We start from the raw sequence: 12,626 nt of genomic DNA on the forward strand, positions 1-12,626 counted from the left end.
AGATTGGAGGCAATCGTTTCGATGATCAGTCCCCTAGAAAGAGTTTCGACACCCCGGGGGAGCTTTGTTGCTGCTTAGCGCTTATCAGTCACGTGGAATCCCGACAGCGATTTAGCGCATGCCAAGTCAAACGCGCCCGAAGTGGCCAAACGGGCCGGAAGCCGGAGGGAATTAGACTCAACCATGCCATTATTGAGCAAATTATTGAAGCAAGCTAAGTGGGCACATTATTCTTAGGCAGTTAAGTTTTACTACTAACTAGTGAATTAATTTACTTGGATTATGACATGCCATCATGATCTAAGGGATCTCTCTGTGAAACAACAATCTTCTTCGTGGTCCTTCGTATCCCTGCCGTCTATTTTAATTAGACTATGTAGTTGACACACTTTTGGTAGTTACTCATGATCGTCAATCAAATAATGACAGCAATTCGTCACTTAAGGTAAGTAGGCAATGCCTGCGTTCCCTCCTCGGCCATCTTAGCATTAGTCCGTGCGGCAGCTTCCGCAGTCATCTTGAGGGCTGCCGGTGCATCTTCTTGCGGCATATAGAGTTCCACGAGCTTGAGAACAGTCAGCAACAGTTGTCAGCGTCATGGTCATATTCACTTACCTGCAGGCACGGGGCGGAGGAGAAGGTCTCGTCAGCAAAGAGCTTAGTCAACTCATCGCGAGTCTTGATTTGATAACCCTTGTATTCCTTCGCCCCGAACGCAGTGGGGATATCCTTGAACTTCCACGTTTGGATGTCGTTGTATTCGTCCTTCCAGCCATGAATGTACCGCTCAATAGTATATCCGTTGTTGCATATCACGAATCTGAGGTAGTGCGTCAGCAGCTTTACCACGGACTATTACTGAGGACTTTCTTTCTCCTTTCCAAACATGTTCAGAACTCACATTATTGGTTTCAATCCGTTCCTCAGCATTGTGCTCACTTCTTGGACAGTAAGCTGGAAGCTACCATCGCCGACAAAAAGGATGGTTCGACGGTTAGAACCGTCATCCTTAGCAGCCAGTGCGGCACCTTGGCAAGCTCCAACAGAGTACCCGATACTGCCCCAAAGCACTTGACTCACAGCAGTAACTCCTTTGGGAAACCTTGTTTCCCATATTCCGAAGTTTGCTGTTCCCGTCTCTGTGATGATGATGTCGTTCTCCTTCATCCACTGCCCGACAATTGGCCACAGCCAATTATGAGTGATTGTCTTATCGCTCGACGTCTTCTCCTCCTGAGGAAGCGCGTTCGAGATCTTGGGGGGAGACGAGACATTCAATTTACCCATCTTCTGGATGACCTTTCTCAAAACACCTTTCATGTTGATGTCTGGGTACTCGGAGTATCGCACGCGTACATAATTACTGTGGAAATCAATCGTATTAAGCTGCCCGATGCGGTAGGTGAAACCTGCGGTATTGAAGTCGGATTTGATTGCCCCGATGCTAAGAATGAGGTCGGAGGATTCCACACGCTCGCGAACACCTTGGTTTGATCCGTCGCCTGCGTAGACACCTCCATAGTTGGGATGTGTCTCATTAATAGCTCCTTTACCCATGGGGGCGACGAAAGCCGGCAAGCCAGAAGCCTGGATGAGGTCATGAACTTCTTCGAGAACACGGTGACGAATGGCGCAAGCGTCAACTAGAATAACAGGGCTCTTGGCTGCATGAAGGGATTTTAGGACCACATCGACCACGTAGTCTTCTTTCTCCGGATCGTTATTGGGTAGCGAGAGGTCGATTGGTGTCTTCAGGCGCTCTCCTTCAACCTTTTTCTGAACAATGTCAGTTGGCAGAGTGATGTAAACTGGCCTACTCCGGACCCAGCATTCTCTAATAGCGTTGTCTATTAACGTCGCCGCCTCCTGAGCGTCGTTAAGCCTCGCAACGTTGCAAGATATACAAGCACTCATGTTCGTAAAGACATTGAAGTCCCCATTTCCAAGCGTGTGGTGGAGTAGCATTCCACTCCTCTGTGACAATGTACTTGGCTGCCCGACAATGTGGACAACGGGGACGTATTCTGAGTAGGAACCTGCAATAGCATTCAGAGCCGAAAGCTCACCCACACCAAATGTGGTAACCAGGGCACTGATTCCCTTCAGTCGAGCATAACCGTCAGCAGCATATCCTGCAAGCAGAAACCATGTCAGCAACCGGTCATATCTTGTGTTATGCATAGTATTCGGGACTGTACCGGCATTCAATTCGTTGGTGTTTCCAACCCAATCGAGACCGACTTTAGGAATATAATCCAATGCTACCAGGTTATAGTCCCCTATAAACGAAGAAGTTAGTCTTCTGTCATAGGGCATCTCTCTAACCAGCATTTGAACAGGGTAATTACCGGGTACGCCATGCACCGATCGAACTCCCACCTCGTGGAGCCTTCTGAAGAGATATTCTGCGACGTCAATAGGAGACTTGAGCTCCCTTGTCGCGATATCAGTGGCCATCTTCTGCTGGCTGCAATTAAACTATGACTCTGTATGTTGCGATTGTAATGGGCAGCGCAATACCTTCCCAGGCTCCTTGAGTAAAGGCAGGGAGATCGACTAGTCAAAAACCCTGTAATCACCAGGGGAAATATTCAAATGGAAAAAAGGTACTGAATATTAAGATGGTCGACCCAGAGTTATGGGAGAGAATGATGGCTATTTTGCGGATGACAACGGAGAGCCATGACTAGCAGATGATGTCATGACAGAATAGTGTCCTTCCTTGATAGAGTGGTTATCTCTCTGCCCCGCGTATACGCGTTCATCGAGTTTCCAGGCCACATCAGGTTAGTTTGTGAACCAGATGGATTTAATTTGACTAAGTGCTTATATGCCCATTTGTAGTATGTAGTATGCTTCGTCTCCAGTTCTATTCTTGGAGCAATGGGAAATGGATGATCTGCGCGGAATTGACCACTAGATAGCTGAAGATAGAACCCCGCGCCGCTTTGGAGTGTAATAATCACGTGACCCATGACTGACCAGCTTACTGAACATTTCGTAGTTAGTAGTAGTAGTTACAACAAACTGCATCCCATCGGGTCAGTAGTCTGGAATAGAAAAGGAGATCCACTTCATAAATTATTCGGGGTCACTATTTCGGTGCGTCGCCGTCTCCGCGCTTATCGTTGTTCCCGCGCGGGAGGGCGATAAGTACATACATCGCGATTAAACCCACTAAAACAAAATGATCGTGGCTAACCCCACCAATTAGGGAACCCGAGAAATCTCAGTATCACCTAACTATCCAGATCGAGGCCAAACTCTCAGGAACAGCCCGACTTTTACAAGAGAAAGACAGCAGAATATCCATCTCTCTTATTTTAGAGTGTGTGCATGGCTGAGCAAAAGAAAAGAGCTATGGCGGGTCCTGATCGGTCATCGAAAAGAAGAAAAGTAGGTTTCGAAATTGCGCTCCTTGTACGCTTGAGATATATGTACACGTCCTATTCATGTTCTACGTTGGAATTCATGGGTTTTTGTTTCACTCAGCTCAACAAATACGTTGCTAACCTGCTATAGGGGGGCGATAAACGGTACAAGCAGCAGACCCAAAAGAAAGTCGCCATCGAATCCGGTGATTCTGGCGTCTTTGTGACATGCGACATAGGCAGAGAGCACAAAGCGTCCATGGAAGCACTTGATCTTTTCTCTGAGGCAAGTACTACTCCAATCCTTCTATTTGAGTGCGCCCAGCCTCTGTTCCTGATTCAGCTTTCGGCTAGCTGACGCAGGGCCTTCTCCCATAGAAAGTGGGGAATAACGAGGATGATGTACCCGAAACTGAAGACTCAGGTGCTGATGAGGATGATATCGAAACCCAAATCAGAAAGGAAATGGAGGGTCTGAAGCCCAAGTCGGGTGGTAACCGTCGATTCCAAGTGATTAAGATGGAAATGCCGTGCAGTGCGTCAATTCGTATAGAATGGAATATTTGACAGGAATCAGATATAACTGACTCTCTACAGTGTCATTTATTAGACTCGACAAGTCGATAGATCCTGTGGATCTGGTCCACAGCATATGTGTTGACGCTCAAAAAAATCCCGACAAGAAGAGAAGCCGCTGGATTATGAGGATGACCCCCGTCACTGCCATTCGAAAGACCCTCAGCGTAAACCTGGAAGACTTTGCGAAGGAAATCCTTAAGCCTCACTTCCATTCTGGTGGACCTCCGAAGAAGGTGTGTCCCTCTCCCCGCGAACGGACGAAGAAGAAAAAGAGAATGCATTCCTAAACCGGATATCCTATCTTGCATGCAACTGATTATTCAGTCGCTCACATGCTTTTGGGTCTCTTTGCTAATTCAGTGCAGTACGCCATCCGTCCTAATGTGAGAAGTAACAAACAATGGGGACGGGATATCATCATCAAGACAGTAGCAGATGCAGTCGGTCCGGGCCACAGCGTTGATCTCAAAAACTATGACCTTATCATTTTGGTCGACGTCGTCCAGGTAAGCAAGCCATTTCACGGTCCAAGCCATCTTGTATGTCCGTGCAGTGGTCACGCTGACAGTCGACCTCTCTACAGAATGTTATTGGAATGAGCGTTGTCGGCAGTGACTATGACTCGCTCAAGCGCTTCAACCTGGCAGAACTCTACAATCCAGCCGACAAGCCACAAGAATCTCGTGTAGGCTTAGCTGAGGCCGCTGAGCCAGGATCCAAGGAATAGAGTTTTGGGTAGCTAAGTGGATTCTTTCCTCCTGCCACAGTATACAAAATGATATACAAGCCGCGCGGGTATCTACCGGACATGGCATGATACCAAAAAAGATGATTACATAACGGATTACTTTGGATTCTGGAATGACCTGCTGTAACCTCGGCCCAAGGCTGGTCGACAGATGTATTTTTTATCAGATCAAGTTCGTGCGTCTTCTAGAACGGGCATTTCAACAGCGTATCGCAAACTCTTGCCCCGAGCGTGGAGATGAGCGCTTCTACACGACCAAACCCGTTAAAGGATTTCGGCGACATTACTTGTCCTGGAAGCAGCGGCAGCGAACGACCTTGCAGACGCCTAAGATCCCCGATCTTGGTCGTTCCGACTCGTTCGTCCTCGGCGAGGTGGTTTCAGATCGTCTAAGCCAGCCAGGACCTCGCCAAAATCCCGATGTGATTGGGCAATGCCAAGCGAGTTCCCATCGACCTCAAGGAAGCCTTTCTCAGAGCGGGAGACTTAGGCGAGTCCGCAAGATCGGCGGGGCGGAGACCCTTTGTCTCGCATCGTCTCGGGAACCACATGGCGGCATGGCCCGCACTGGCGCTTGAATAATTCCTTTCCTACGCTCGTTTGCATCCAACATGGCTCTTCTACGGTTCTACCACTGTTTAGTGCTTCCTTATGGTTAACGCACCGCTCCAGTGTGCCGAAGCCCTCGTTTCAGTTGGATCCAAGATCTCGGTATATGGTCCTATACAGATGGCTTCCTTCAGTGTGACGGGCCACCCTGCGGCCATTACCCCCCTCCTGCCCGGAGGAATCGTGCCTGTTGCTTCCAGATACCTAATGGGTGCTCGTGCCCGTGCCTGTTCAGTCGCCCAGCGGATCTTTTGTCGCTTCTCTGACTTTTCTGTGCCGGGGTGGAGTATCATCTCTTTTAATCATCGCTTGTGCACTTGCGCGTCTGGTCTCAGGCCGAGATGTAGTGTGGGGTATTATAACAGTCTCAGTATCCATCTCTGACAGTCGTGTCCTATTTCCCTTCTTTCCTTTACCTAGCCAATATGTCTGTTTCTCTAAAACCGCCTGCAGGGTCGCTGTCCCTGGAATCACAGAGACCCTTTATAATGTCTATGGCTGCTCTCTCCCCTGTACCGACCCGCCCTGTCGAGCTCCGTAGGCTTCAGGATATAGTGCAGTCACTTTTCCCAACTACTACCGTCCGGGTCCAAGATGTGCAGGTTCTGGACGGTCACATGCATCCACTGCGTCTTCTGAAGTTGTCCAACGGTCTGCAGTTAATGCTCAAAACTTCGCCTCGGCCAACAACAGCCCTCTTGCGCAGGGAGCGTTATCTACTGGAGACAGAAGCCAGAGTGCTTGCCCTTCTTGCCTCGTGTGCCCACCCATGTATTCCACAGCTATTTCTTTTTGATCCAAGTCGTGCGTCTCTGGGCTCGCCGTTTCTCTTTCGCCAATACATAGGAGGCTGTCCTCTGCATGACATGGAGACACAAATCACGACAAAACAGCGGAGGAATATCGATCGACACTTGGGCTCCCTTGTCAATTTGATTGGTCAGCAAGTGGCACCGTCTTTTGGATCCTTGGTGAAAGTAGCAGGCGGATTAGGAAGTCCTTCGTGGAAACATGCATATATTTGCATCTTTGAAGAAGTCCTCCGCGATGCAGAAGACATGTTTATCAATCTTCCATATGCAGAGATCCGGCGCGAGATTGACCGCCTATCACCCGCCCTCGAGGAGGTCACCGTGCCCCGACTGGTTATCGTCGACTTTGGCAGACCATCCCAAATAATTTTGGACCCTGAATTGAAGCAATTACGCGGTGTTGTTGACCTGGGGAACGCAGTATGGGGGGATGTTTTGATGGCAGAGATCTTCGAGAACCCGTCATCTGCTGTTCTCGAGGGTTTCGGATCGAGGCTGAATCTCGAAGGCTCAGAAAGGATCCGAATACTGTTGTGAGTATATTTCTTTCTTACCAAGTCTTTAGTCATTGCAAACTAAGCCTTGCTCACGATGTACAGGTATGCATGCTATCGCTATGTCCAGAAGATTACCGAGCAATACTATCGGAATCGCAACGAGGCACTCGAAATTCAGGCACGGAGAGGCTTGACTGCGACGCTCCAAAATATCAACGCGATCGAACTTTGAGCACTATCTCGGCGTTTGTTTTATAGCCACTTCGGTCGGCTCCTAACGACATGATGACTTTCTTCTGGCGGTCGATGCATAGTTACCTGGTTTGGCGCAAATCATGAGACAGGCTGTGTGGGGCTGCCCTCCTTTCTTTCTTCATTTCCTCTGCATTGTTTTTCTCCAGGAGAGCTAGAAATTAGACAACTTAATACAGATAATGATCATGATCATGATCATGATGACGGCCTCAATAGAAGATCTTGAGCTTCATAAAGACCAACATGTTCGAATTTCAGGAGCCCTGCATTAAGTATGCCGGATAGACTGGACTTAGTAGTAGAGCATCGTCCGATAATCTTACCAGTACTAACAAACCTGTGGGAATGTCAGACATGATTTTGAAAAGCTCTATCTTCTCGGAACTCCCCGCGTCTTTATATACTGTAGCGGGGCGAGCTGCCAAGCCACAATGCCGTCAGCTCTCGGCGCCCGCTTCCGCCTGCAGTTCAACAGCCACAGCCCCTCCACCTAAGGATAAGTACGGTAGTTTACTTCCCCAGCTGCCTCCTCATCCCGTCCATCGTCAATGCCATCGATCTAGGTAGCTTGTCGCTGCCTTTCCACTGTCGCAGAGATGGCTCATTTCTTGCGAGGCAAGCAGGCCGGTATCCAGAACGACCTGTCTGCTGGTTTAAATCCAGAGCTCTTCGCTGTGGACGATGTACGTCTCCGCGGTTCTGCCAATCCGGGGCAGCAAGTTTACTACCCCATAGCTTGAAACATGAACCTAACCATCTATAGTTTGCTCGATATGGAATAAATTCACAGATTAGCGCAATAGCATACGATCCAGTGCAGTCCTTGCTCGCTGTAGGGACGAGTGATACACAATTTGGCAGCGGTCAGATATACGTTTTCGGCCAGCGGAGAGTCTCTGTCGTTTTCAACTTCCCGCGAAAGGCGTCTGCAAGATTCGTTCAATTTTGCGCGGACAAGCTCGTAAGCGTCGATTCTAAGAGTGAGATATGCGTATTCTCTCTCGCGACGAAGAAATTGCTAGTGTCCTATGCTCCTCCGGGCCTCGTCTCTTCACTGCTGACAGACCCGAGTCTGGATTACGCGTTCATCGGTCTACAGAACGGTTTGGATCCCATACAGCCTATCATCTTGATTGGAGACTTACAGCATGGCAGGGGATATCATTGCGTACGATCTCGACCGCGAATCCTTGACGCCCTTCCGCATACCTAATCTCTGGAAGGAGCATAATCCCCGATCGCGGTTGTTCCCTGTCGTGTCGCTAGCTTTCGCACCTCGTGACATAGGAAAGCTCCTAGTTGGGTACCCAGAAGGTGCGGTGACATTCTCGTTCAAGCAGAATATCGCCCAAAAGTACTTCGAATATGAGATTCCGCCAGGTGCCCCGGGCGGTTACTCGGATGTAGCAATGGCCCAGGAGCTGCGCCGGCCGAAATTGACGAAGGCACTATGGCATCCCACTAACACTTTTGTCTTGACTGTGCATGAGGATTCAAGTCTAGTATTTTGGGATCCCAAGGATGGCCGCCTGGTGATGGCAACGACGATCCACGACGCCAACATAAACGTGCCAGGAGCGATGTCTGAAAGACGAGATTCACAGCAGATGCTTCCATCTGCAAAAGAACCTATTCGCCAGATTGCCTGGTGTGCGAAGAACAACCCTGACGACACCGGTCTCCTCATAGCCGGTGGTCATCCAACAACGGAGACCAACAAAGGACTGACGTTTCTTGACTTTGGGCCGACCCCGAACTATCAGACTTCGTCATGGCAGGTTCTCTCCAAACATTTCGAGTCTCCCAAAAGGCGTATTACACTACCAGTCCCGCCAGGCGCAGACGTCGTCGATTTCTGTCTCATTCCGCGTTCGTCGCCATATTTTGCTGGTGCTCATGATCCGATCGCAATTATCGCATTATTATCCTCTGGTGAACTACTGACGATGAGCTTCCCTAGCGGACATCCTATCAGCCCCACCAACATGCTCCACGTCTCTTTGGCTTTTGTTCACCCATTTGTCAATAAAATCTCACTCACGCCTGTGGACCGCTCACCTTGGCTAGGGTTGAAAGAGCGACGATCTCAGGGACCCAAGTTCCTGATTGGCGGTGCTGAGGCGAAGAAAAACTTGAAGCGCTTTGAGGACCGTACAATCGTCTCAACTGCTCATGCGGATGGAACAGTCCGTATTTGGGATGCTGGCCATGATGATGAAATTGAAAATGGAGACGTAATTCAGGTCGATTTGGCTCGTGCTGTGGGCCGCGTCCAAGATGTGGAGGTGACCCAAATGTCTATGTCTGGAGCGGCAGGGGAATTATCAGTCGGCTTGAAAACTGGAGAAGTTGTAGTATTCAGATGGGGCCGTAACCGGAATTTTGGACGTGATATCCCAACCGGGCCCAATGCAGGGCCGGGGGAATTAACAGATATCACCCTAAGGACAGATCCCATTTTGAAGGATGGCCTCTTGCCATTAACTCTATTGGATATGCAGCAAGGGCCCGTGACTGCACTGAAACATAGCGACGTCGGATTCATATGCGCCGGGTTCGAGGGAGGGAGCTTGGCACTCATCGATCTGCGTGGACCGGCAGTGATATACTCTGCTCAGATCTCTGACTTCGTAAAGGTCAATAAGCGGAGTAGCATCAGAAAGAGCCGCACACAAGAAGGTGCTCCATCTGAGTGGCCCACGTGCATCGAGTTCGGCGTCTTAACGCTGGATGGAGAAGGTAAGCAGACTCGTAAACCCTGGCAGAAAACCATACTGATATGGTGCATCAGATTACTCGAGTATCTGCTGTTTTGTTGGTACGAACCGAGGGAATCTGGCGACATTCAAAATTTTACCATCCAATACTGGGGCTTATACCGCCGTGTTAGCCGGTATCACCTCCCTCGATGATAAAGTCATAAGCATCAGTCCCATCGATGCGGAAAAGGGGAATCCTGCGCTGGCAACCGCAAAGGCTGTTGCGGGTCTCAGGACCGGTTTCAAACTCAATGGGGTGATTGTCGTTGTGACTCCATCGGGTTGTAGGATATTCAAACCGGCAACCTCCAAAGGAGCCTATAAAAGCTGGGACGATTTCCTGTGTGACTCGGCTGCGGTGGTCAAGACTGAAGGCAGAGGTTATAGTCTTGTCGGCCTCTTTGGCGACGGAAACGTTCGTGCCTACTCCATCCCGTCTTTGAAGGAGATCGGAAGCTCCAGAATCGATCACTTAGTGGATATGAGGCGACTTTCAGAAGCTTTGATCTCCCCTACTGGCAATATCCTTGCTTGGATAGGTCCATCTGAAGTGGGCTTGTTGCGGGCCTGGGGAGCTGGCATCGGAATGTATGTGACAGTGCCAGCGATTAAGTACGTTATAGGAAGGGTGAGACTGACAATTCTACAGACAACCCTCTGCAGACCAACTATTTAATGAGCAGGCGCTCACTCCACCTCGTCCGACAATCTCAAATCTACAGTGGATCGCCGGCACTCAATATGTGTCTCCTGCGGATATGGATATCCTAAGTAAGTGATCCAGTCCTGCCTCTGTCGCAATTATGCTGACATGTTTGCAGTCGGTGGTCCTGATCGGCCCCCTTCCAAGCGCATGTTGGAGCAGATGCGCGTTGAAGAACAAGAACGTCGCAGAGCCGCCCGTGAGGGTCAACGGCCAGGCCAGTCCCCAGTTGAAAGAAACGATGAAGGTTATATGGCCTACATGTCACGACAGGTCCAAGAGAGAACTGAGAGGCTCAATCTCATGGGAGACACCATGGATAGGCTGGAAGAAAACAGCAGCAGCTTTGCAAACGACGTCAGTAAATATGTTCAATCACAGAAACGAAAGATGTTCCTTGGTGGTAAGTCTCTCCAGTCCCTGATGAACCCGCTGTATGTGCAGTCGAATACTGATGCTCTGAAAAGCCCTAGGCTCTAAGTTCGGCCTCTGAGCATCGCGTGTTTCCATGTACGTATTAACGGTCGTGAACTTATCTGGTAAAGGGCTGGGACACTTTCTGCAAAGCTTATGATAGATGATACCACTGGAGTTATCCGTTCATTACGACGTTCCATTAGTGTTTTTTTTTTCCCCTCTCATTCCGAATGCTATACTGTGGCCATGATGGATTCATCCGCTAGCGGATTTGCCATGGCCGTACGCTGTTTACATTGGAGAATATCTCATTAAAATTGCAGAAATACAAGGAAACTAGAATTGTCTGTCCGTGCTTTTGAAGGGAAATAAAAGACTATTCCGTGATATATACTCGCATAAGAGATTCTGGAAAGTCACTATAAAAGTTGTGAACAAAGAAAGAAACTGCGCCTGGCCCCCCTAAGTAGCATTATGGCCGGACTCTATCAGATAAAGCAGATAATGCGATATATGTTAAATATGGAGGGTGTGCTGGAAATCATCCTGACTCGTGAAGCATTCCTTATAGATCGTAAATCCTGTATTGGCAGTCCCGTTGTTTTCCCATCCAGAAAAGGAAAGTGCATATCAAAAATCAAAAGCTCAGTGGACCATGACTTCGGGCTGCGAGTGTTGCGCAGCGTCGGGCTTAGATACCTCGTCCTTGTCATCACCCATTTCGACATCGTCATCGCCGTCTCCGCCTTCATCTTCGTCAAGATCTTCCTCGTCGCTGCCACTGCTCTCGGCTTCCAGGTCCTCACTTTCGGCATCGGAGACGTCCTCCTCCTTAGATGGGCCAGCAGTTTCTTCGGCACCCTCCATCTCCTGGTCTTCACCACCTTCTCTTTCTTCTCCTTCTCCTCGCTCGGCCTCCTCAAGCTCTCTCATAAGGGCGGCCTCAAGTTCAGCTTCCTCGGCACCATAGTTCGCGCCGTCGTCCTCGAGATTATCCGCATCCGGTTGTTCAGGAGGATATTCAGCTGGTGCAGATTCCTCGGAGTCCCTAGCAATGCCACGTCAGTTACCCGTCAAAGCCCCACGTGTGCGGTTCAGCATGCTCACCATTTGATCGCGAAGCGAGTGACCCTAGGCTTCTCCGCAAGCACATTGCGGCGCACGCGCTCAATGATAGGCTTCGCAGGGGGTTCCGCATTGAGCTCTTCACTATCGTATTCGTTGTTTACATAGTATCCAACGCGAACAAACTCTCTGCCATCGTAGCTGCATGTGAGCAGAATCACGGTGACGCCCAGAATCTCGGAGGGCGGGATGCGCTTCAGGTCTGGTGGGTCGGCCTCGAAGATGAACTTGTTGACCCCGACAGGGATAGGTCCAACAAGTAAAGAGTCGAGCTCCTGGTCATGTTCAGATCTTGAATAGTCAGTATGATGAAGCAAATGAGAGGGGTTCCAAGGGACCAACTCACGAAGTAGCGGAACCGACATAAGTAAGCTTCCATTCGAGATCTAATCTCCGTTAGTGAGCCGGGATCAGGAATATGCAGAAACCTGTCTTTTAGTCACCTTTTTGAAGCTGTTCAAGGCACTCAAAGGTGATTTCGAATTCGTAGGGCGCGAGGAAAGGGGCCGGGTTCTTGAGAACCTTCACTCCGAGAAGGGAGACGACAGACATGGCGGCGAAAGGCGGGGTGGGGTATATGGAACAACAGCTTTTGTGCTTTGATGTGGGAGGAGGCCTGCAGACAACAACAACAAAGGAATCCAAATATGTGAGAAGGGAGAGGAGGCGACGGTGACTTTATGTCCCGGGAGGATGAAGGAGGTCTCTTAGCAGCCCCAGAGCGGGATCGACGCGCTGCCCGATTATTGAC

General features: G+C 49.6%; 5 protein-coding genes across 5 annotated transcripts; 3 read left to right on the forward strand and 2 right to left on the reverse strand.

Annotated features, from left to right (window-relative positions):
• Positions 1–436: 436 nt before the first annotated feature.
• C8Q69DRAFT_487655 (pyruvate decarboxylase) lies at positions 437–2,457 on the reverse strand (the record flags this gene model as incomplete). Its single annotated transcript, XM_028632001.1, has 5 exons — positions 437–565; positions 616–820; positions 902–2,132; positions 2,199–2,279; positions 2,349–2,457. 5 exons carry the CDS (start codon positions 2,455–2,457, stop codon positions 437–439), a joined length of 1,755 nt encoding a protein of 584 aa, XP_028483109.1.
• A 593-nt stretch (positions 2,458–3,050) lies between these two features.
• On the forward strand, positions 3,051–4,677 carry C8Q69DRAFT_522936 (THUMP domain protein; the record flags this gene model as incomplete). The annotated part of the gene is made up of 6 exons (XM_028633556.1): positions 3,051–3,396; positions 3,523–3,661; positions 3,754–3,906; positions 3,969–4,183; positions 4,316–4,456; positions 4,534–4,677. The coding sequence occupies exons 1-6, from the start codon at positions 3,337–3,339 to the stop codon at positions 4,675–4,677; spliced, it is 852 nt and encodes a 283-aa protein (XP_028483110.1). The 5' UTR covers positions 3,051–3,336.
• Positions 4,678–5,491: 814 nt separating this feature from the next.
• C8Q69DRAFT_324875 (hypothetical protein) lies at positions 5,492–6,987 on the forward strand. Its single transcript, XM_028627406.1, has 2 exons — positions 5,492–6,652; positions 6,719–6,987. Exons 1-2 carry the CDS (start codon positions 5,733–5,735, stop codon positions 6,846–6,848), a joined length of 1,050 nt encoding a protein of 349 aa, XP_028483111.1. The 5' UTR covers positions 5,492–5,732; the 3' UTR covers positions 6,849–6,987.
• Positions 6,988–7,268: 281 nt separating this feature from the next.
• Positions 7,269–11,094, forward strand: C8Q69DRAFT_473686 (snare protein). Its single transcript, XM_028631061.1, has 7 exons — positions 7,269–7,554; positions 7,635–7,974; positions 8,027–9,610; positions 9,663–10,218; positions 10,280–10,401; positions 10,452–10,736; positions 10,801–11,094. Exons 1-7 carry the CDS (start codon positions 7,468–7,470, stop codon positions 10,824–10,826), a joined length of 3,000 nt encoding a protein of 999 aa, XP_028483112.1. The 5' UTR covers positions 7,269–7,467; the 3' UTR covers positions 10,827–11,094.
• On the reverse strand, positions 11,095–12,608 carry C8Q69DRAFT_473689 (histone chaperone asf1). Its single transcript, XM_028631062.1, has 4 exons — positions 12,319–12,608; positions 12,222–12,261; positions 11,858–12,166; positions 11,095–11,798 (listed from the first exon to the last, which is right to left on the reverse strand). Exons 1-4 carry the CDS (start codon positions 12,425–12,427, stop codon positions 11,396–11,398), a joined length of 861 nt encoding a protein of 286 aa, XP_028483113.1. The 5' UTR covers positions 12,428–12,608; the 3' UTR covers positions 11,095–11,395.
• Positions 12,609–12,626: the final 18 nt, after the last annotated feature.

The sequence above is a fragment of the Paecilomyces variotii genome, assembly GCF_004022145.1.
Source record: "Paecilomyces variotii strain CBS 101075 chromosome Unknown C8Q69scaffold_9, whole genome shotgun sequence".
In the NCBI taxonomy this organism is placed as follows: domain Eukaryota; kingdom Fungi; phylum Ascomycota; class Eurotiomycetes; order Eurotiales; family Thermoascaceae; genus Paecilomyces; species Paecilomyces variotii.

Coding starts and splice junctions, on each gene's coding strand:
- C8Q69DRAFT_324875 (XM_028627406.1), top strand. CDS start 5,733: ATGTCTGTTTCTCTAAAACCGCCTGCAGGGTCGCTGTCCCTGGAATCA. Junction 6,653..6,718: donor GAAAGGATCCGAATACTGTT/GTGAGTATATTT, acceptor CACGATGTACAG/GTATGCATGCTATCGCTATG.
- C8Q69DRAFT_473686 (XM_028631061.1), top strand. CDS start 7,468: ATGGCTCATTTCTTGCGAGGCAAGCAGGCCGGTATCCAGAACGACCTG. Junction 9,611..9,662: donor CTTAACGCTGGATGGAGAAG/GTAAGCAGACTC, acceptor ATGGTGCATCAG/ATTACTCGAGTATCTGCTGT. Junction 10,737..10,800: donor ACGAAAGATGTTCCTTGGTG/GTAAGTCTCTCC, acceptor TGCTCTGAAAAG/CCCTAGGCTCTAAGTTCGGC.
- C8Q69DRAFT_473689 (XM_028631062.1), bottom strand. CDS start 12,427: ATGTCTGTCGTCTCCCTTCTCGGAGTGAAGGTTCTCAAGAACCCGGCC. Junction 12,262..12,318: donor CCTTGAACAGCTTCAAAAAG/GTGACTAAAAGA, acceptor AACGGAGATTAG/ATCTCGAATGGAAGCTTACT. Junction 12,167..12,221: donor TATGTCGGTTCCGCTACTTC/GTGAGTTGGTCC, acceptor TGACTATTCAAG/ATCTGAACATGACCAGGAGC.